Source organism: Nicotiana tomentosiformis, chromosome 7 (assembly GCF_000390325.3).
Source record: "Nicotiana tomentosiformis chromosome 7, ASM39032v3, whole genome shotgun sequence".
Taxonomy (NCBI): domain Eukaryota; kingdom Viridiplantae; phylum Streptophyta; class Magnoliopsida; order Solanales; family Solanaceae; genus Nicotiana; species Nicotiana tomentosiformis.
Window position 1 is genome coordinate 45566266 of NC_090818.1, and position 24032 is coordinate 45590297.

Genomic DNA, 24032 nt, shown 5'->3' on the forward strand with positions numbered 1-24032 from the left:
CTTTGTTGGTTGCTAGCAAGTTTGGGATAAAACCTGAGTTGATTAAACCTTTTGAGGTGTCTATACCTGTTAAGGATCCATTGATAGCTAGACGGGTATATAGAGATTGTATAGTAGTAGTTCTTAGTCGTTCTATAGTAGCATACCTGATTGAACTAGATTTGGTAGATTTTGATGTTATAATGGGTATGGATTAGTTGGCTTCTTGTTATACTAACGTTGATTGTAGATCATAGATGGTTCGGTTCGAATTTCCAAGGGAGCCAGTTCTATAGTGGAAAGGTAAAACTGCATCGCCTAGAGGTAGGTTTATTTCCTATCTCAAGGCAAGGAAGATGATCAGAAAGGGTTATATTTATCACTTAGTTTGGGTACTGGATGTGAAAGCAGAGTCACTGACCATTCAATCTATCCTGATGGTTAATGAGTTTCCCGATGTTTTTCCCGATGAGCTTCCAAGCCTTCCGCCAGAGAGGGAGATTGATTTTGCTATTGACACATTACCAGATACTCAGCCGGTATCTAGTCCTCCTTATAGAATAGCACCTGCAAAGCTGAAAGAGTTGAAAGAACAACTAAGGGATTTGCTTGAAAAAGGCTTTATCAGACCCAGTACATCACCGTGGGGAGCACCTGTGTTATTTGTGAGAAAGAAATATGATTCCTTGCGTATGTGTATTGATTACAGATAGTTGAATAAGGCGACGATCAAGAATAAGTACCTGCTCCCGAGGATTGATAATTTATTTGATCAGTTGCAAGGTGCCAGGTGTTTAATGAAGATAGACTTGAGGTCAAGGTATAATCAGGTAAGGGTTAGAGAGAAAGATATTCCGAAGACAGCATTCAGGACCAGATACGGGCACTTTGAGTTTTGTGTTATGTCGTTCGGTTTGACCAATTCCCCAGCATTATTCATGGACATGATGAATCGTGTGTTCATACCCATTTTAGATTTGTTCGTGATTGTATTTATAGTTTATATTTTGGTTTATTCTCGTTCAAAGGCTGAGCATGCAAATCATTTATGTACTGTGCTCACAGTTCTACAAGAAAGAAAGTTGTACGTAAAATTCTCCAAATGTGAATTCTGTAGCTTTCCTTGGATATATTATTTCAGGTGAGGGTATCCGGGTTGATACACAAAAGATTGAGGCAGTGAAGATGTAATGCCCTGTAAACTTCCGCCAAGAAATTTAAGGTTTCGTGGTGCCAAGGTAGGCTAATATATTATATTTTCGGACTTTTTGGGTTGAACGGTTCCTTGGGGAGTTGAATCATTTAGACCTCTGGAAGCTAGGTCTATAGCGCGCTAGACCGTGCTATGTTCCTCGCAAAGCCAAATCTGTAGCACACTAGACCCTGCTATATCCCTAGCGAATCCTGGTATTTAGCTCGCTATAGAGCTCGCGAAGCCTGGTATTTAGCTTGCTCTAGAGCTCGCGAAGCCTGGTATTTAGCTTGCCCTAGAGCTTGTGAAGCCTGGTATTTAGCTCGCTACTGAGCTCGCGAAGCCTAGTCTGTAGCCCAGTCCAGAATTTTGAGGGTCCATTCTTCTATCCTTGTAACCCTACCCTATCTCGTTAAATAGACGCAATAGACCATTTTTGAAGGGAATATCTGATATTTTTAGAGAGAGGAAGTTCCCTAAAGTAATAGGAGAAATTCCTAAGCTAATTGTTCATCAAATTCTTGCTCAATCCTTGAAATTCAACAAGAAAGCTCACAAGATCTTCACCCAATAGGTAAGGTTCTAACCCTAGTCTTCAATTTTGAGTTTAGGTAGAAGATGGGTGATTGGGAGTGTGATTCTTGGGTATGAGAGTATAATTTATACATGCATGTACCAATAAGGTTTCAGAGAAGATTGTTGAGCTCAAATGGACAAAAATGTGGGTTGTGGAGTGAAGGAAATCTTATGGAAAGAACCTTGTAATCAAATTTGCACACCTAGTGTTTGATGAAATGCTTAAATGAGGTGAACCCACGAGTATCTTCCTAATTTATGGTTCACTTTTGTTATGTTTCTAAATAAATTGAAGTTGCTAGGATTTCCGGAATATCTTAGTAATGTAAGGAATGCTCAAGAAAGATTGAAGTCGTCCGGAGGTCAATTCACGTGAGAAGGCCATTTTGGAATATAGGCCTAACTTCAAAAGGTAATATCTTGCCTAACCTTGTGTGGGAGAATTTTCCCTTAGGAATTGAGACTTATGTGAAAATTGTGTGATTTAAAACCATGTGCGCGAGGTGACGAGTACGTACTTGGTTTATATGTGCGAATTATATCGATTAAAATTTGTAGACACCCTTATGTATTAAATTGGAAAATTATTGGAACTTATTAAATACCTTATTTGTCATGCCTCATTCCTTGTTTACCGAGGTTCTTTTTATAGGAAAATTTGGTGTGATTGCCACTTGACTTTTATGTGAACTATGTATTTGTTTGAGTTACCATTTTTATGGAAAATACTTTCATTATTGATTTTATCTACAGATAATTTAAATGGGAAATTTAGTTAACAAGATGAATAAATCTATTTATTTCCTGAAATTGTGATTTAAAAGACGTGTTGTTCTTTGATGAATTACTTTTCAGTTCATGTTGTTGAAAATTTGGTATTGAATTATAAAGGTCGTTAACCATACTAAGGCAAAGTTCTAAATTGTGAAATATTATTCGGTTGAGTTGTTCACTCCCGAACAGTTTGTTAAGATGTTATGCACATCATGATCGAGTCGTGGGCTCCTTATTGTGGAAAATAATAGTATTCTCGATTTATGTGGCAAGTTGTGATATTTGAGCACTTGAGGTGCAATTTATAACATGTTGTGATATTTGAGCACTTGAGGTGCAATTTGTAATATGTTGTGATATTTGAGCACTTGAGGTGCAATTTGTAATATGTTGTGATATTTGAGCACTTGATGTGCAATTTATGATATGTTGTGATATTTGAGCACTTGATGTGAAATTTGTGATATTTGAGCACTTGAGGTGCAATTTGTAATATGTTGTGATATTTGAGCACTTGAGGTGCAAGTTGTTTTATGCTGTCATATTTTGGCAGTTGAGATGCGATTTATGAGATATTGTGATATTGATACGCATGCGGTGATGTAAGGTTAGGGTGTTGAAACACATGCGGTGAGATAAAGTGGGCTTGATACGCGTGGCTAGTAGGGAAACTACTAGAAGTCATGCGGTGTGAAAAGGGTGGCTAAAACGCGAGATGCTATTTCGGAAAAAATGATTTTTAAAACTAAATGTGAAGGCTCCCGCGGTGATTTAAAGAAAGATTGTGAATTTATTTATAATTTGGGACTACGAGGCAGTACCTCGTGAGTGCCCTTTGTTAAAATATATTTATGATTTGGGACTACGAGACAGTACTTCGGGAGTGCCCTTTGTTGATATTTCTCTATGGCTGAACTTGCCTTTGATTATTTTATTTTTTCGTGATAGGTAAATCCTTGTGTTATTTCGTGATGTATTATTTGATTTTATTATGTGTTTCGTATTCCTTATTGTAATGTGTTGACTTTGGTTCTTCGTACGAGACTCTGAGGATTTGTGTTTTTATTTTTTATTGGTTTTCGAGGTTGAGTTGTTTTGTATAAAAGAAATTGCTGCCATGTTTTAATTATATAAGTTTCACATCCAAAACAGCAGCTATCAGGTGCTTCATTTTAATTGAAAGGTTATTATCTTCACACAAATGATTTCTAAAAATAAATTCATTTCTTTGTTGATTTCTTACTTGATTTAAAAATTGTAAACTTACTTTATTGAAAATAAATTGATCCTGCGGATCATATATACTTTGATATTTTGGTACGTGACTTGTATGTGCGGTTGTGATAGAAATATGGGAACGAGGAGCCTTAAAAATATGTAAGTGGGCTGAGACCCGTATTTTATGATTATGAAATGGGGCGTCACAGGGTGACTTTTATTTGAAAAGAATTATATTGGAAAGGTATTTATTTGAAAGAATTATATTCGAAAGATATTTATTTAAAAGAATTATATTCGAAAGATATTTATTTGAAATAATTATATTCGAAATATATTTATTTGAAAGAATTATATTTGGAAGGTTTATATGTGAAAAAAACAACTTATAGGTGAGAAATTTATATTTGAATGACTTGATTAATTGATTGTACTTGTATTCATTATTTGTTTGATCAATATTTATGGTGTTCTTGTTGCCTTATTATTTACATCACTAGTTGATTATTATTGCTATCACTGCTATTTATTTTCTATTATTTTTGTATACGATATTGTACAAGTTATTAGACTAGTAAGTGTCTTGACTGTACGTGGTTACTACTCCACCGAGGTTAGTCTTGATACTTACCGGGTACTGACTATGGTGTACTTATACTATACTTTTGCACATTTTTGTGCAGAGCCAAGTATTGGATATATCAGACCCAGACAGAGTTAGTGTGTTGATCGCAAGGATTCCAAGTATAGCTGCTTGGTCATCGCAGTCCCTTGGAGTCTTTCCATTTTATTGTACTGTCAACTCTTATTCGAACAGTATTGTATATTTGATCCTTGTGATCATTACATGTATTCAGTTAGAGTTCCTGACTCAGTATTACTAGTCTTGGGAGGTTGTTATTATTATTTCCGTTGTTGGTTTCGACACTTGTATTAAATTATATGTTTAAAAAATGGCTCGTAATGTAATTATAATCGGCTTACCTAGTCTTAGAGACTAAGTGGCATAACGACGCCTATGGTGGGATTTTGGGTCGTGACAAGTTGGTATCAGAGCTCTAGGTTCATAGGTTCTACGAGTCACGAACGGGTTTAGTTGAGTCTGGCAAATCTTTATGGAGACGTCTGTACTTATCTTCGAGAGGCTACAGAGCTAGTAGGAAAATCTCCACTTCTTTCATTCCTTATCGTGCGACATTTATTCAGCTTGAAGCATATATCTTATATTCTTTTGCATTCACTCATGTATGAAATTGCGCACTCAGTATCAACTATGCACCAACGATTCGTGATACTACAAAGGGTCTACAAGGGAGCCAAAGTTGCTCAACCATTGTTACAACGTGTCATCCAGATCGAGGATGTGGAAGTACTGAGAGATCATTTAGTTGTGCACATGGGGGTGCAACAAGTTCTGACATCGGGTTGATAAGTACTATCTTAAGAAGGTTTAATTAGTTTCCTAATCGTCACAATCGTGGTAGGGTCACGAGGTGGATGTAGATCTGAAGATAGTTGGTGGTACTGGAGATTACGCGGTTCATATGGGATTTCTATTTAGCGAAGGGTACATACGAGCAGCCAATGCACTAGAGGAAGCGAGTTTAACTATCATAAGGATGACATGCGCCAAATAAAGCGCTTGAGGTGTCTTATGACCGGTGTCGTGCGAGCGATAAAGGTTAGTGTTATGGATCATCGGACTATGTCCTATGGCTTCGTTCCAAGTGAAGGGAGTCCTCTATCAATGATCAGATTGCAGGGTCATGTATTATATCAATTTGGACCTGAGATGTATGTATGTGATATTGAAAGGTTCTGCGAAAGTTGTATATGATTAAGCGCTGATATTTTTAAGGGATGATGCTGGGACTTACGGTATTCCCGCGTCATTAATAATTCTACATTTCAGTATCAGCAGGGTCACGAAAATAATTTCAGAATACTCAGGATGCTCTAGTGTCACAACCTGTAATGACCCGGTCAGTCGTTTTGAGAGTTAGAGCCCCGAACCTCTATTAACTGCTTTCCCCATATCTATTTCTGCTATTGTGAGTTGCCGGGATGATTGGTTTTGAGTTTCGGAGTGTTTTGGGACACTTAGTCCCTAAATGAGAGCTTAAGCCTTAGAATTTGGACTATAGTCGGACCTATATGAAGACGGTTTCGGAATGGAATTTTGCCGGTTTTGTTAGCTCCGTTGAGTGATTTTGAGCTTAGGAGCGCGTCCAGAATATGTTTTGGAGGTCTGTAGTAGATTTAGGCTTGAATTGGCGAAAGTTAGATTCTTCGGCAATTTCGGCCGATAGTGTAAATTTTGATATCAAGCTCAGAATGGATTTCCCAAAGTGGTTGTAGGTTTGTAGTGTCATTTGTGACCTGTGTGTAAAATTTGAGGTAATTCAGACTAGATTTGACGTGATTCGGCGTCGTTTGTAGAATTTGGAAATTTCTAAGTTCTTAGGCTTGAATTCGTGCTTAATTCATGATTTTTTGTGTTGTTTGAAGGCTCGACTAAGTTCGTATGGTGTTATAGGATTTGTTGGTACGTTTGGTTGAGGTCCCGGGGGCCTCAAGTGAGTTTTGAGTGCTTAACGGATCAAAAGTTGGATTGTGTTGTTGCTGAAGTCTTCAGGCATCTGTCATTTTCGCACCTGCGGTGGAGAGACCGCATGTGCGTGATCGCACGTGCGGAGAGGCAAGCGCAGAAGATGATTTGGGATGTGTGGTCAGGGGTCGCATGTGCGAAGGGAAATGCCGCATCTGCGATGATCGCAGATGCGCTAAAGGACCCGCAGGTGCGGAGGAGATCGTAGAAGAGGGCAATAGTCCGCAGGCACGCACTCGCAGGTGCGGCCCTTTTTCCGCATAAGCGGACCCAGCCCTCTTAAGTCGTTTCCGCACCCGCGAAGGAAATTACGCAAGTGCAGCGTCGCAGGTGCGACCCAAGGTCCACCGATGCGGAATAACTGGGCAGAAAAGGGGCAGATTCGAGGGTTTGAAGTTCACTTCACAAATTTGATTGAGAGCTCGATGGAAGGCGGAATTTGGAGAGATTTTCGGAGGAAGTTGTTGGGTAATGATGCTTAACTCCCTTATGGTTATATTCCACTAATCTATGCTTGAATCCATCGTTTAAATTCGAAGTTGGGGTGAAAATTTGAGAAAAGTTCTTAGGCCGAATTGTGGGGTTTTGACCGAGATTTTGGTGTCGGATTTTAGTAAATTTGATATGGTTAGACTCGTGAGTGAATGAGCTTTCGTATTTGATGACTTTTACCCGATTCTGAGAAGTGGGCCCCACGAGCGATTTTTGAGTTAAATTTCAGAATTTTCGTTAAATGTTGATTTCGTTAATTAGATGAGTCTATTATTGTTGTATTTATGATACGTAATTTCCTTTGGCTAGATTTGGGCCATTTAGAGCCGGATATTCGTGGGAAAGGCATTGTGACTGATTAATTGAGCTTGACTCGAGGTAAGTGGCTTGCCTAACCTTGTGTTGGGGACTTTCCCCTTAGGATATTTTGATATTATTTGGTGTGTGGGCACCGTGTACATGCGGTGATGTGTACGTACACGGGCTATCGTTGCATAAATCCCATTTATCCTTTTTAAATCATAAATGGTTTCTCTTATTGAATTGCACTAATAATGTTTAATTGTTTAGTTTAGACTAGAAAAGCATGCTCGCATGTTTTAACTGCCTAATTGACATTCTGTGTGCCATGCTTAGTTAAATCCCTATTTTCCTTATCTGTGATTAATGTAAACTGTATAATTCGAGGCCATACCTGTCATTGTATCTTACATTGCATATTAAAATTGGGACTACGGACATATTCCGGGAGATACTACAGCACTGCATATTTACTTTGGGACTACAGACATATTTTGGGAGATCCCCCAGCATTGTATATTTACTTTGGGACTACGGACGTATTTCGGGAGATCCCCCAGCACTGCATATTTACTTTGGGACTACGGACATATTCCGGGAGATCCTCCTGTACTGCATATTTTCTTTTGGACTACGAACATATTCCGGGAGATCCTCCTGTACTGCATATTCATTCGGAACTACGGGACGACATCCCGGGAGATTCCCCATTGTGTTTACTTTGTTCTAAGTCGAGGGCTCCTTTAACTGTTAAATTTTCGAGAATTTCTTTAACTGTATTACCGTAAATTTTACTTATATCTTTTATTGTTTAATTTATTATATTTAGTCCGGTAGGGCCTTGACCTGACCTCGTCACTACTCGACTGAGGTTAGGCTTGACACTTACTGGGTACCATTGTGGTGTACTCATACTACTCTCTGCACATGTTTTTCGTGTGCAGATCCAGGTGCACCTTATCAGCCGCACTATCAGTGAGCCGGGACAGCTTTGGAAACTTCAAGGTATATCTGCCGTGTCCGCAGAACTCGAAGTCCCCTTCTACTCTTTCTCATATCTATTATTTTTTGTTTCTTCCTTGTTATATTCTGATGTATAGAGACACTAGACTTTTCCTTATGTAGTTTGTGATTCGCGATGTTCCGGGTTTTGGGGATTGTTGTGTATTTTTGAATAGTTGGTTAAATTTATATTTTTATTTCATTATTTCGCAAAGTATTAGGCTTACCTAGTTGTAGAGACTACGTGTCGTCACGACGTCACACGGAGGGGAAATTGGGTCGTGACACAACCCCAAATTTTCCTCTGTAGGATGTCGTGATGGCACCTTGTCTCTAAGACTAGGTAAGCCTATCAATGCGGAATAACAATAGAAATATAAAATAAATAAATTTGCAAACTCACATAATTATAACTCCCAAAACCCAGTAGAAATAAGTCACAAGCTTCTAAGAATTTATTCTAAGTGTCTCTATACATCAGAGTCTAAATGAAATAACGAAGACAACATAATAAGATAGATGGGGACTCCGGAGTCTGCGGATGCTGGCATATATACCTCGAAATCTCCTCGTATGGATAATTCACCGATGCCTGGTCTGATAAGATGTACCTGGATCTGCACAAAAAGATGTGAAGAAGCGTAGTATGAGTACACCACAGCGGTACCCAGTAAGTGCCAAGCCTAACCTCTGTAGAGTAGTGACGAGGTTAGGTCAGGCCCTACTGGAATAATAAAAGACATGGAGAAATGTTTAACAATATAATAACAATAATGACAATGGGGATAAATAAAGTAAGTAGTATTTCAATATTTAACTACACGGAATAAGGACAATTAACACCTCGCGGAAGGAAAATAGAAATTTACATCTTTAAGGAAAACACCAAAAATAACCAAAGCCAATGCAACCATAAAGGAATATCAACAAGGGCACTCCCTAGTTTTCGCCTCGTAGTCCCAAATCATAAATAAATTCACAATATCTCATTTCCATATATCACCACGGGAGACTTCACATTAAATTTTTAAAGAAATTTTTTTTTCCGAAATAGTATCCCGCGTTTTAGCCACCCTTATCACACCGCATGACTTCTAGTAGTTCCCCTACTAGCCGCGCATATCAAGCCACACTTATCTCACCGCATACGTTTTAACACCCAGACCTTATACCACCTAGGGCGTATCAATATCACAATTTGCACCTCAAGTGCCCAAATATTTTAACTTACCAAAATAAATCAACAACAACATTTTTTCACAGTAAAGAGCTCACGGCTGATGCCAAAATAAATCAACAATAGTAATATTTATCCACAATAAAGAGCTCACACCTCAATCACAATGGGTACAAAAATCTCAATAAAATATTCAGCACAAATAATATTTCACAAATTTAACACCTTGTCTAAATATCAAAATTTTAAATGTAAAATACTTCATTTTTAATAATATTTAAATTTAAGAAATTTATCCTTCAAATAATGCACAGAACAAAAGAAATAGAGTTTCAACTAAGAAGGTAACACACTTAGCAGGAATAGGTCCGACAAATTTAAAATACGAAAATATATTAATGATGATGATTATAACAGAAATAAATAATTTAATTAATATGCAATAGTGCTCTGCACAATTTAAAGACATAATCTCCCACATTTAGCCTGTGTACACACTCGTCACCTCGTGTACACGACTTTCAACACATCAACATTTTCATATCAATACCAATCCTAAGGGGAATTCCCCTCACCTCCCCCCCCCCCCACAAAATGTTAGACGAGTCACTTACCTCAAACGACGCTCAATCAGTCAAGTAGTATTCCTTATCCACGACTTTTCGACTCTGATCAGCTCGAATCTAGTCATAATTAATTTGATTCAATCAATACAAATTATAGGAATAAATTCCATATGAAAATACAAATTTTCTAACAAAATCCGAAATTTAACCCAAAAATTGCTTGTAGGGTCCACGTCTCGTAATCCGATGAAACTCACAAAATCAAAAAACCCATTCAATTACGAGTCCAACCATACTAGTTTCACTCAAATCCGACTCCGAATCGACACCGAAATTTCAAAAATTCATTTTATGAGATTTCTAAAAGTTTCACCAATTTTCCATCTCAAAACACAAATTAAATGATGAAAACAATGATATACTCATGTATATTGACCAAATCAGAGTTAGAATAACTTACCACCAATGTGTTTCCTTGCAAATCTCTCAAAAATTGCCTCTCCTAAAGCTCCAATTTGTCAAAAATGGAAAAATGGGACGAAACCTCCGTTTTATAATTTAAAGTCTTTGTCCAGGCGCTGCCCTCGATTTCCTGATCTCAATTTCATGACCACGATTTTGACCTCGATTTTGACATCGATATTGACCTCGATTTTGACAGATGAAGGAAAAACCATATCAACCAAAAACCAGCAAACTCAACTTCAGCACTCTCCCAATTTCAATTCTTGATCGGTTAACCATCCGAAACACACCTGAGGCCCTCGGGACCTCAACCAAATACATCAATAAGTCCTAAAACATTGCATGAACTTATTTGAAATCTCAAATCATATAAAACAATGCTAAAACCACGAACCTACCCCAATTCAAGTTTAAGGAACTTAAGAATTTCCAACTTCTACATTCGATGTCGAAACCTACCAAATCAAGTCCGATTAACATCAAATTTTTCACACAAGTCTTAAATGACATAACGGAGCTACAAAAATTTTCAGAACTGGATTTCGACCCCAAATCAAATAGTCAACTCCCCGGTCAAACTTTCCAAGAATTCAACTTTCACCATTTCAAGCCAAATTTCACTACAGATTTCAAAAAATAATTTCGGACACGCTCCTAAGTCCAAAATCACCATATGGAGCTATTGGAATCATCAAAACTCCATTCCTGGGTCCTTTACACATAAGTAGACATTCGGTCACTATTTGAACTTAAGCTTTAAACCTTGGAACTAAGTATTCCAATTCATTCCAAAACCTCACCGGACCCTAACCAATTACCCAGTCAAGTCCCATATCAAATGTAAAGCATAAAATGAGCAGTAATGGGGGAACGGAGTTGTAATACTCAAAACGACCAAATGGATCGTTACATTCTCCCCCTCTTAAACAAATGTTCATCCTCGAACGGGTTTAGAATGATACCTGGAGTATCAAATAGGTGTGGATATTTGCTCCGGATCTCCCACTCAGTCTCCCAAGTAGCTTCTCCATCTGACTAGCCTCTGCACTACACTTTCACTGAAGCTATGTCCTTTGATCTTAGCTTTCTAACCTATCTGTCCAAAATGGCCATTGGTTCCTCGACATAAGATAGATCTTTGTCCAACTGGAATGAGCTGAAATCTAACACATGAGATGGATCACCATGATACTTCTGGAGCATGGAAACATAGACCACTGGATGAACTGCAGAGAGGCTAGGTGGCAGTGCAAAGACTGTAAGCCACCTCTCCAACTCTCTCAAGAATCTCAAAAGGTCTAATATACCTCGGGCTCAACTTGTCCTTATTTCCGAACCTCATAACACCCTTTATAGGCGAAACCCAGAGCAAGACCCACTCACCAACCATGAATGCAACATCACGAAACTTCTGATTCGCATAACTCTTTTGTCTAGATTGGGCTGTACAAAGTCGATCCTGAATCAATTTAACCTTTCCAAAGCATCCTGAACTAGGTCTGTACCCAATAGTCTAGCCTCGCCCGATTCGAACCAACCCACTGGAGACCGGCACCGCCTACCATACAAGGCTTTATATGGAGCCATATGAATGCTCGACTGGTAGCGGTTGTTGTAAGCAAACTCTGCAAGTGGTAAGAACTGATCCAAAGCACCCCAAAAATCTATCACACACTCACGAAGCATATTCTCCAGTATCTGGATAGTGCGCTCGGATTGTCCGTCTGTCTGAGGGTGAAATGATGTACTCAACTCCACACGAGTACCCAACACTTACTGTACAACCCTCCAAAACCGTGATGTAAACTGCGTACCTCGATCAGAGATGATAGATACGGATACGCCATGAAGTTTGACAATCTTGCGAATATAGACCTGAGCCAGCTATTACGAAGAGTAAGTAGTAACTACAGGAATAAAATGAGCTGACTTGGCCAACCTATCCACAATCACCCAAACTGCATCGAGCTTCCTCTGAGTCCGTGGGAGCCCAACAACGAAATCCATAGTGATCCGCTCCCATTTCCATTCTGGAATCTCTAACTTCTGAAGCAATTCACCCAGTCATCGATGCTCATACTTCACCTACTAGCAATTTAGGCATCGAGCTACATACTCCACTATATCTTTCTTCATCCGCCTCCACCAATAGTACTGTATGAAATCCTGATACATCTTTGTAGCACCCGGATGAATGGAGTACCATGAATTGTGAGCCTCTAAGAGAATCAACTCACGCAAACCATCTACATTAGGCACACACAGCCTGCTCTGCATTCATAATACATCGTCATCTCCAATAGTGACTTCTTTGGCATCACCGTACTGAATTGTGTCCTTAAGGACAAGCAGATGGGGGTCATCATACTGATGCTACCTGATGCGATCATACAAAGAAGATTAATAAACCACACAAGCCAAAACTCGACTCAGCTCGGAAATATCCAATCTAACAAACTAGTTGGCCAAGGCCTAAACATCCAAGGCTAAAGGCCTCTATATTATTGGTAAGCATGCTAAGATGCCCAAACTCTCCGCCTTATGACTCAAGGCATCGGCCACCACATTGGCCTTTCCGAGATGATAGAGAATGGTGATATCATAATCCTTAAGCAACTCTAACCACCTTCGCTGCTAGAAATTAAGATCCCTCTATTTAAATAGATGTTGTAGACTCTGGTGGTCAGTATAAACCTCACAATGGACACCGTATAAATAATGCCGCCAAATCTTCAAGGCATGAACAATAGCTGCTAACTCCAGGTCATGGACCGCATACTTCTTCTCATGTATCTTTAACTGTCTGGATGCATAGGCAATCACCCTACTGTCTAACATCAATACTGTGCCGAGACCAATACGCGATGCATCACAATACACAGTATAAGACCCTGAACCTGTAGGCAATACCAAAAGTGGGGTTGTTGTCAAAGTTGTCTTGAGCTTTTAAAAGCTCTCCTCACATTCCTTGGTCAACCTGAACGGAGCACCCTTCTGGGTCAATTTGATCATAGGTGCAACAATAGAAGAGAAACCCTATACAAATCGGCGATAATACGCTGTCAAACCAAGGAAACTCTGGATCTCCGTAGCTGAGGACGGTCTGGACCAACTTTGCACTGCCTTAATCATCTTCGGATCTACCTTGATCCCTTAGTACGAAACAATATGACCCAAAAATTCCACTGAATCAAGCCAGAAATCACACTTTGAAAATTTTGCATAAAACTTCTTTTCTCTCAAAGTCTGAAGCACAGTTCTCAAGTGTTGCTCATGATCCTCCCAACTTCGAGAATACACCATAATAAAGTCAATAAATTCAATGATGAAGGAGTCAAAATAGGGCTGAAATACACTGTTCATCAGATGCATAAATGTTGTTGGGGCATTGGTTAGCCCAAATGACATTATAAGGAACTCATAATGACCATACCGAATCCTAAAAGCAGTCTTCGAGATATCTGGCTTCCGAATTTTCAATTGATGATAGCCTGAACACAAGTCGATCTTAGAGAACACTATGGCACCCTGAAGCTGATCAAATAGGTCATCAATATGTGGCAATGGATACATGTTCTTCACTATAACCTTGTCCAGCTGGCGGTAATCAATACACATCCGCATAAAACTATCCTTCTTCTTCACAAATAATACAGGAGCACCCAAAGGCGGTACACTGGGCCGAATCAAGCCCTTATCAAGCAACTCCTGTAAATGTTCTTTTAATTCTTTCAACTCTGCTGGGGCTATACGATATGGTGGAATAGAAATGGGTTGAGTTCCCGATAACAAATCTATGCCGAAGTCAATATCCCTGTCAGGTGGCATACCCGGAAGATCCACTGGAAATACATCAGGAAAATCCCTTACTACAGGAACTGACTCCACGGTAGGAGTGCCAACACTAATATCTCTCACAAAGGCCAGATACGCATCACACCTCTTATCAACCATTCGTCGAGATTTAAGAAATGAAACAACTCTGCTAGGAACATGATCCAAGGTACCTCTCCACTCTAGACGTGGTAGACCTGGCATAGACAACGTCACCGTCTTGGCGTAACAACCAAGGATAGTGTGATAGGGTGACAACCAGTTCATGCCTAAAATAATATCAAAATCCACCATACTGAGCAATAATAAATCAGCTCTGGTCTCAAAACCACTTATAACAATTAAACACGACCGATACATGCGGTCCACAATAATAGGTTCACCCACGGGTGTAGAAACATAAACAGAAGAACTCAAAGAATCACGGGATACGCCCAAATATGGGACAAAATAAGATGATACATAAGAATAAGTTGAGCCTGGAGCAAATAAGACTGATGCATCTCTATGACAGACCGGAATAATACATGTGATAACATAATCGGATGCAACGGCCTTTGTCCTAGCAGGAAGGGCATAATATCTAGCCTGGCCTCCCCGTCTAGGGCGACCTATACCTGTCCGACCTCCACCTATGGATGGCTGTGCAGGTGGGGTGGCAACTAGTAAAGTAATCATGGCCTGAGAAGCCTGAGGGCCCTGTGGAATAGGGGGCCTGAGGAATATGACGAGGTGCACCCCTCCTAAGTCTGGGGAAATCCCTCAATATATGATGAGTGTCACCATACTCAAAATAAGCCCTCGGAGGATGTTGATGTTGGGACTGGCTCGGGCCTGATCGACTAGACTGCCCCCTTAAGGCACCCTGTACAGGAGGTACAGTAGACACTGGCGATGCATAATATGGAATCTGAGGTCTGGGAGTAATCGGAATACCACTAAAAGCTAGAAGTGTTGAATGAATAGGACGGCTCACATAACCTCTACCATGACGGGCTGCAATTGGGGCACGATAATTATTATATGTGCCAGAATCTCAGGGTCTCTTAGCTTCTCTCTCTTCCCTCTCCCGGATCCGCATACCTTCCAATCTCCTAGAAATTGACACCACCTGTTAGTACGTGATGTCCTTTTCTAGATCTCGGGCCATACTGAATCTGATACTATGGTGGAGACCCTCAATAAATCGGCGAACCCGCTCTCGAATAGTAGTAACTAAGGTTGGTGCATGCCTAGCCAAATCACTGAATTGGATCGCATATTCTGACACGGTTATAGAACCCTGCCGCAGCTGCTCAAACTCTATGCACCATGCATCTCTAAGACTCTGAGGAACATACTCCCTCAAGAACATATTTGAAAATTGAGTCCAAGTGAGTGAAGCTACCTCAGTCGGACTATCCAACTCGTCTGCCCGCCACTACTAGTAGGCTGCTCCTCTAAGATGGAATGTCATGAAAGAAACCCCACTGGAATCCATAATACCCATAGTACGGAGGATACGGTGACATTTCTCAAGAAAACCCTGAGCATCCTCTGAAGCTAAACCGCTGAATGTGGGAGGCTGGTACTTTTTGTACCTCTTGAGCCTGAGTTGCACCCCCTCTGAAACGGCTTCCCTAACCTCGAGCCGAACCGGGATAACTGGCTGCACTAGTATAACCTCTAGGGCATGTTCAACTTGGGCATGTGGCTCTGGGGTACAGGCAGCGGGTGTTTGTGCTCCTCCCCCGACCTGAGATGTGGCAGGAGCAAGTGGAATTAACCCTGCCTGAGCTAGAGTGCCAAACATGCTCAAAAACTAGGCAAGAGTCTCCTGAAGTGCAGGAGTGGTAACAGGTGTCTCAGGTGCTTGTTCTCCAACTGGAGTTACTGGTGGTTCCTCTGCAGCAGTTCGTGCGGGTGCTCTGGCTGCACCACGCGGTCTTCTTCGGCTTCTTCCCCGAGCCCGGCCTCTTGTGGCTCCAACAGGGAGCACGATTGTCTAATCATCGGATCCAGTAGTACGTGTCCTCACCATCTATGAGAGAATAGAAAGACAATGGTTTAAAATTTTGAAGTCAACAAATGCTCACGATAAGGAATCAAAGTAGTGAATATTTTCCTAACAGTTTCGTAGCCTCCCGAAGATAAATACAGACATCTCTGAACCGATCCGCGAGACTCTATTAAACCTGTTTGTGACTCATAACACCTATGAACCTAGAGCTTTAATACCAATTGTCACGACCCCAAATTTCCCTCTATAGGATGTCGTGATAGCACCTAATCTCTAAGACTAGGTAAGCCTATAAATGCGAAATAACAATAGAAATATGAAATAAATAAATTTGCAAACTCACATACTTATAACTCCCAAAACCCGGTAGAAATAAGTCAAAAGCTTCTAAGAATTTAATCTAAGTGTCTCTATACATCAGAGTCTAAAGGAAATAACGAAGACAATATAATAAGATAGAAGGGAACTCCAGAGTCTGTGGACAGTGGCAGATATACCTCAAAGTCTCCTCGTACGGATAATTCACTGATTCCTGATGTGATAAGATGTACCTAGATCTGTACAAAAAGATTTGAAGAAGCATAGTATGAGTACACCACAACGGTACCCAGTAAGTGCCAAGCCTAACCTCAGTAGAGTAGTGACGAGGTCAGGACATGCCCTACTGGAATAATAAAAGAAAGGGAGAAACGTTTAACAATATAGTAATAATAATGACAATGGGGATAAATCAAGTAAGTAGTATGTCACAATTTAACTACGAAAAATAAGGACAATTAACACCTCGTGGAAGAAAACAGAAATTTACAACTTTAAGGAAAACACCAAAAATAACCAAAGGCAATACAGCAACCATACAGGAATATCAACAAGGGCACTTCCGAGGTACCACATCGTAGTACCAAATCATAAATAAATTCACAATATCTCATTTCCTTATATCACCACGGGAGACTTCACATTAAATGTTTAAAGAAAACATTTTTTTATTCGAAATATCATCTCGCGTTTTAACCACCCTTATTATACCGCATGACTTCTAGTAGTTCCCCTACCAGCCACGCGTATCAAGACACCCTTATCTCACCGCATGCTTTTCAACACCCACACCTTATACCACCGCATGCGTATCAATATCACAATTTTCACCTCAAGTGTCCAAATATTTTAACTTACCAAAATAAATCAACAATATTTTTTCACAATAAAGAGCTCATGGCTCATTCCAAAATAAATCAACAACAATAATATTTTTTCAAAATAAAGAGCTCACAGCTCAATCACAATGGGTACAAAAATCTCAATAAAATATTCAGCAAAAATAATATTACACAGATTTAACACCTTGTCTAAATATCAAAATTTTAAATGTAAAATACTCCATTTTTAATAATATTTAAATTTAAGAAATTTATCCTTCAAATAATGCACAGAACAAAAGAAACAGAGTTTCAACTAAGTAGGTAAAACACTTAGTAGGAATAGGTCCGGAAAATTTAAAATACGAAAATATATTAATGATGACGAATATAACAGAAATAAATAATTTAATTAATATGCAACAGTGCTCTGCACAATTTAAAGATATAATCTTCCATATTTAGCCTGTGTACACACTCGTCACCTCGTGTACACGACTTTTAATACATCAACATTTTTATATCAATACCAATCCTAGGGAAAATTTTCCCCCACACAAGGTTAGACAAGTCACTTACCTCAAACGACGCTCAATCATTCAAGTAGTATGCCTTTTCCACGATTTTTCGACTCCGATCGGCTCGAATCTAGTCATAATTAATTCGATTCAATCAATACAAATTATAGGAATAAATTCCATATGAAAATATAAATTTTCTAACAAAATCCGAAATTTAATCCAAAAATCGCTTGTGGGGCCCACGTCTCGGAATCTACGAAACTCACAAAATCCGGCAACCCATTCAATTACGAGTCCAACCATACTAGTTTCACTCAAATCGACACCGAAATCTCAAAAATCGTTTTATGAGATTTCTAAAAGTTTCCCCAAATTTCCATCTCAAAACAAATTAAATGATGAAAACAATGATATATATTCGTTTATATTGATCAAATCCGAGTTAGAATCACTTACCCCAATATTTTTCCTTGAAAATCTGTCAAAAATCGCCTCTCCCAAAGTTCTAATTTGTCAAAAATAGGAAAATGGTACAAACCCCCCGTTTTATAACTTAAAGTCTTTGTCCAGGCGCTGCCCTCGATTTCATGACCTCGATTTTGATCTCGATTTTGACAGATGAAGGAAAAAACAGATCAGCCAAAAATCAGCAAACTCAACTTCAGCAGTCCCGAACTTCAATTCTTGATTCGTTAACCATCTGAAACTCACTCGACACCCTCGATACCTCAACCAAATACACCAACAAGTTCTAAAACATCATACGAACATATTTGAAGCTTTACATCACATAAAACAACGCTAAAACCACGAATCATACTCCAATTCAAGCTTAAGGAACTTAAGAATTTCTAACTTCTACATTCGATGTCGAAACGTATCAAATCAAGTCCGATTGACCTCAAATTTTGCACACAAGTCATAAATGATATAACGGAACTATGAAAAATTTCAGAACTAGATTTTGCCCCCGATATCAAAAATTCAACTCCCCGGTCAAACTTCCCAAAAATTCAACTTTCGTCATTTCAAGCCAAATTTGACTACGGATTTCAAAAAAATAATTCCGGACACGCTCCTAAGTCCAAAACCGCCATAAGGAGCTATTGTAATCATCAAAACTTCATTTCGGAGTCGTTTACACATTAGTCGACATTCGTTCACTATTTGAACTTAAGTTTTAAACCTTGGAACTAAGTGTTCAAATTCATTCCAAAACCTCACCGGACCCAAACCAATTATTCCGGCAAGTCCCATGACAAATGTAAAGCATAAATTGAGAAGTAAATGGGGGAACAGGGTTGTAATACTCAAAATGATCGGACGGGTCGTTACATCCAGTAAGTTCTTTTAATGTACCACTAACACGGAGTTCTTATAATGATTATTCCAGTTATCCGACACAGGCTCAGTATGAGCAGTCGAACCCACATAGGGGGTTGTTATCAGTATGGTGATACCAGGCCCATCATGAGAGATTGTCCCAGACTTGGGAGAGGCGGATTTCATCAGAATACTCAGGCTACAGGCTCAATTCGAGTTACTACCCCACATGCACAGTTATTTAGGGGTGGAGGATAAGTGGGTAGAGGGCGCCCTAGAGAGGGAGGCCCAACCCGTTGATTTAATTGGTATGGTATGCTGAGGCCGCTACACCAGATGGTGTTGTTACAGGTGCGATCCTAATTTGTTATAAAGGAATATTTTCCTTAGTTTGATTCGATTCTGAGTATCGAAGTGAGTCCTCCTATTATGCTCCACTTATGGGTGAGCTTCATAATTTCGAAATCTATTTATGTGTTTATCCTTGTTGGGAGATTTGATAGTGTTAGCCTGTGTCTAGCATTTTGTTTTGTACAATATTGAGGCTAAGAGTCCAAAAGTGACTTTCTGTTACTCACTATAGTGGGATTTAATATAAATTCGGGATAGTTTGGTAAAATTTTGTGAATTATATGCCCTACCGGTATGGGGGTTCATTTTGTGTTGTGAAATTATTTCACGGAATTTATTTTTAAAAAGGAATGGAAAATTTCAATTGGCACAATGTGCAAAATACTTGTGATGCAGGGTTGAGGATGAAATCCTCACAATTTTTATATGATGTGAAATATTTAAGCCGGGCTACAAGCCGCGGTGGAAATTATATAAGGACGAGATCCTTGTGGTAAAAATTTTATGTGTTTAAATTCTCCCTTTGTGAAATTAAAATTTGTAAGTATTAATAGGGAGTCATGCCTGATAGGCTTATGTGATAAATTCTTGTATGTATTGTCTGTGCATATTTAGCCATATTCGTGCTGTGAATATTGAGTGATAGCCTACGAGGTGAGTGCCCATGTGTTGAAAATTTGGTATTGAATTATAAAGGTCGTGAATCAGGCTGAGGCAAAGTGCTACATTGTGAAATATTATTCGGTTGAGTTGTTCACTCCCGAACATTTTGTTAAGATGTTGTGCACATTATCATTGAGTCGTGGGCTCTCTATTGTGGAAAATATTATTATTGTTGATTTCTGTGGCAAGTTATGATATTTGAGCACTTGAGGTGCAATTTTTAATATGTTGTGATATTTGAGCACTTGAGGTGTAATTTGCAATATGTTGTGATATTTGAGCACTTGAGGTGCAATTTGTAATATGTTGTGATATTTGAGCACTTGATGTGCAATTTATGATATGTTGTGATATTTGAGCACTTGATGTGCAATTTGTGATATGTTGTGATGTTTGTTCACTTGAGGTGCAATTTGTAATATGTTGTAATATTTGAGCACTTGAGGTATCATGAGATACTTTGGCACTTGAGGTGCGATTTATGAAATATTTTGATAATGATACGCATGCGGTGATATAAGGTGAGGGTGTTGAAATGCATGTGGTGAGATAAGGTAGGCTTGACACGCGTGGCTAGTAGGGGAACTACTAGAAGTCTTGCGTGTGATAAGGGTGGCTAAAATGCGGGATGCTCTTTCGAGAAAAATGATTGTTAAAACTAAATGTGAAGGCTCCCGCGGTGATATAAGGAAAGATTGTGAATTTATTTATAATTTGAGACTACGAGGAAGTACCTCTAGAGTGCCCTATGTTAAAACGTATTTATGATTTGGGACTACGAGGTGTAACCTTAGGAGTTCCCTGTGTTGATATTTCTCTATGGCTGCACTTGCCTTTGGTTATTTTATTTTTCCGTGATAGGTAAATCATTGTGTTCTTCTGTAATGTATTATTTAATTTTATTATGTGTTTTGTATTCCTTGTTGTAATGTGTTGGCTAATGGTTCTTCGTACGAGACTCTGAGGATTTGTGTTTCTGGTTTTTACAGGTTTACGAGGTTGAGTTATTTTGAATAAAAGAAATTGCTGCCATGTTTTAATTTAAAAAGTTTTACATCCAAAACAGCAGCTATCAGGTACTTCGTTTTAATTGAAAGGTTATTATCTTCACCCAAACGATTTTTAAAAAATAAATTCATTCTTTGTTGATTTCTTACTTGATTTAAAAATTATAAACTTACTTTATTGAAAACAAATTGATCCTATGGATCATATATACTTTGATATTTTGGTGCGTGAGTTGTACGTGCGGTTGTGACAGAAATATGGGCACGAGGTGCCATGGAAATATGTAAGTGGGCTGAGATCCGTATTTTATGATTATGAAATGGGGTGTCACAGGGTGACTTTCATTTTGAAAGAATTATATTCGAAATATATTTATTTGAAAGAATTATATTCAAAAGATATTTATTTGAAAGAATTATATTCAAAAAAATATTTATTTGAAGGGAGTATATTCGAAATATATTTATTTGAAAGAATTATATTCGAAAGGTTTATATTTGAAAAATAACTTATAGGTGAGATATTTATATTTGAAGGACTTGATTAATTGGTTATACTTGTGTTCATTATTTGTTTGATCAATATTTATGGTGTTCTTGCGCCTTGTTGTATACATCACTAGTTGATTATTATTGCAATCACTACTATTTATTTTCTATTATTTTTGTATACGATATTGCACAAGTTATTAGACTAGTGAGTGTCTTGAATGTACCTCGTCACTAATCCACCGAGGTTAGTCTTGATACTTACTGGGTACCGACTGTGCTGTACTCATACTACACTTCTGCACATTTTTGTGTAGAGCCAGGTATTTGAGATATCATACTCGGACAGAGTTAGTGTGTTGATCACAAGGATTCCAGGCATAGCTACTTAGTCGCCGCATTCCCTTGGAGTCTTTCCATTTTATTGTACTATCAACTCTTATTCGAACAGTATTGTATCTTCGATCCTTGTGATCATTACATGTAGTCAGTTAGAGTTCCTGACTCAATATTACCAGTCTTGGGAGGTTGTTATTATTATTTTCGTTGTTGATTTCGACACCTGTATTAAATTATATGTTAAAAAAAATGGCTCGAAATATAATTATAATCGGCATACCTAGTCTTAGAGATTAAGTGCCATGACGACGCCTGTGGTGGGATTTTGGGTCATGACAAAAAACTTGGCCTAGACCCACGACACCGACGAAGGTTCGTAGCTTCCTGGGTTTGGCAGGTTATTACAGGAGATTTGTTGAGGGCATTTCTTCTCTTTCAGCACCATTGACAAATTTGACTCAGAAGGAAACTAAGTTTCAGTGGACTAATGCTTGTGAGCGGAGTTTCCAGGCATTGAAGGACAGATTGACTTCAGCACCGGTTCTGACACTCCTAGAGGGTACCGATGGTTATGCTATCTATTGTGACTCTTCGGGCATTGGATTGGGTTGTAAACTGATGCAGCATGGTAAGGTTGTAGCTTGTGCTTCTAGACAACTAAGAAAGCATGAGAAGAATTACCCGACCCACGATTTAGAGTTAGCCGCGGTGATTCATGCACTAAAGATATGGAGGCACTATTTGTATGGCATTCATGTTGATATCTATATGGATCATAAGAGCCTTCAATATATCTTCAAGAAAAAGGAATTGAATTTACGCCAAAGGAGATGGTTGGAGCTACTAAAAGACTATGACGTTGATATTTTATACCATCCGAGGAAGTTGAATGTAGTAGTCGATGCCCTCGGCCGTAGATTTATGTGTAGCATGTTATATTTATAGCCAGAGAAGTGTGGGATATCCCATGAAATTCATCAGCTAGCTAGTCTTGGAGTTCGATTACTAGACTCAGGTGATACCGGAGTTACTATTCAGGATACGTCAACATCCTCTTTTGTACTGAAGTGAAGGAACGCCAGTATGAGGATCATGTTCTAGCTCATTACATAGATATATCCCCTCAAAAAGAGAATACATCATTTGAGATTACAGGAGATGGATTCCTCAGATATCGAGGTCGATTATGTGTTCCTAATGTGGCAGGGTTGCACCACCAGGTTATGAGAGAAGCTCACTATTCTCGTTATTCTATTCATCCAGGAGTGACAAAGATGTATCATGATATCGGGGGAATATACTGGTGGGACAGAATGAAGAAGGATATAGCAGAGTTTGTTGTTCAGTGCCTTAATTATCAGTAGGTTAAGATTGAGCATCAGAAACTCGGTGGATTATAGCAGGCTATAGAGATTACGACTTGGAAATGGGAAGTGATTAATATAGATTTCATCATAGGCTTACCTCATACCCAGCGTAAGTTTGATTATATATGGGTTATTATTCATAGACTTACAAAATCAGCCCATTTTCTGCATGTTAGGACTATGTATTCAGCAGAGGATTATGCAAGGCTTTACATTAAGGAGATAATACGACTTCATGGTGTCCTTATATCTATTATCTCAGATAGAGGTGTTCAGTTTACAACTAATTTCTGGTGGTCCTTCCAAAAATGATTGGGGACTCAAGTAAGTCTTAGTATAACATTTCATCCCCAGACAGATGGTCAGGTGGAACGTAATATTCAAACACTGGAGGATATGCTACGGGCTTGTGTGATGAACTTCAGGGGTAGCTGGGATGATCATCTTCCACTTATTGAGTTCACATATAATAATAGTTATCATTCAAGCATCCAGGTGGCTCCATATGAAGCACTTTATGGACGGAAGTATAGGCCACCTATCGGATGGTTCGAAGTTAGGAAAACTAAGTTAGTAGGACCAGAGTTGGTACAACAGACAGTTGAGAAGATTAAGCTTATACGGGAAAGGCTATTAGCATCTCAGAGTCGT

General features: G+C 38.9%; 1 protein-coding gene across 1 annotated transcript; it reads left to right on the forward strand.

Annotated features, from left to right (window-relative positions):
* The first annotated feature begins 335 nt into the window (after positions 1 to 335).
* On the forward strand, positions 336 to 23378 carry LOC138895550 (uncharacterized). The gene is made up of 3 exons (XM_070180251.1): positions 336 to 669; positions 22454 to 22642; positions 23083 to 23378. Exons 1-3 carry the CDS (start codon positions 336 to 338, stop codon positions 23376 to 23378), a joined length of 819 nt encoding a protein of 272 aa, XP_070036352.1.
* Positions 23379 to 24032: the final 654 nt, after the last annotated feature.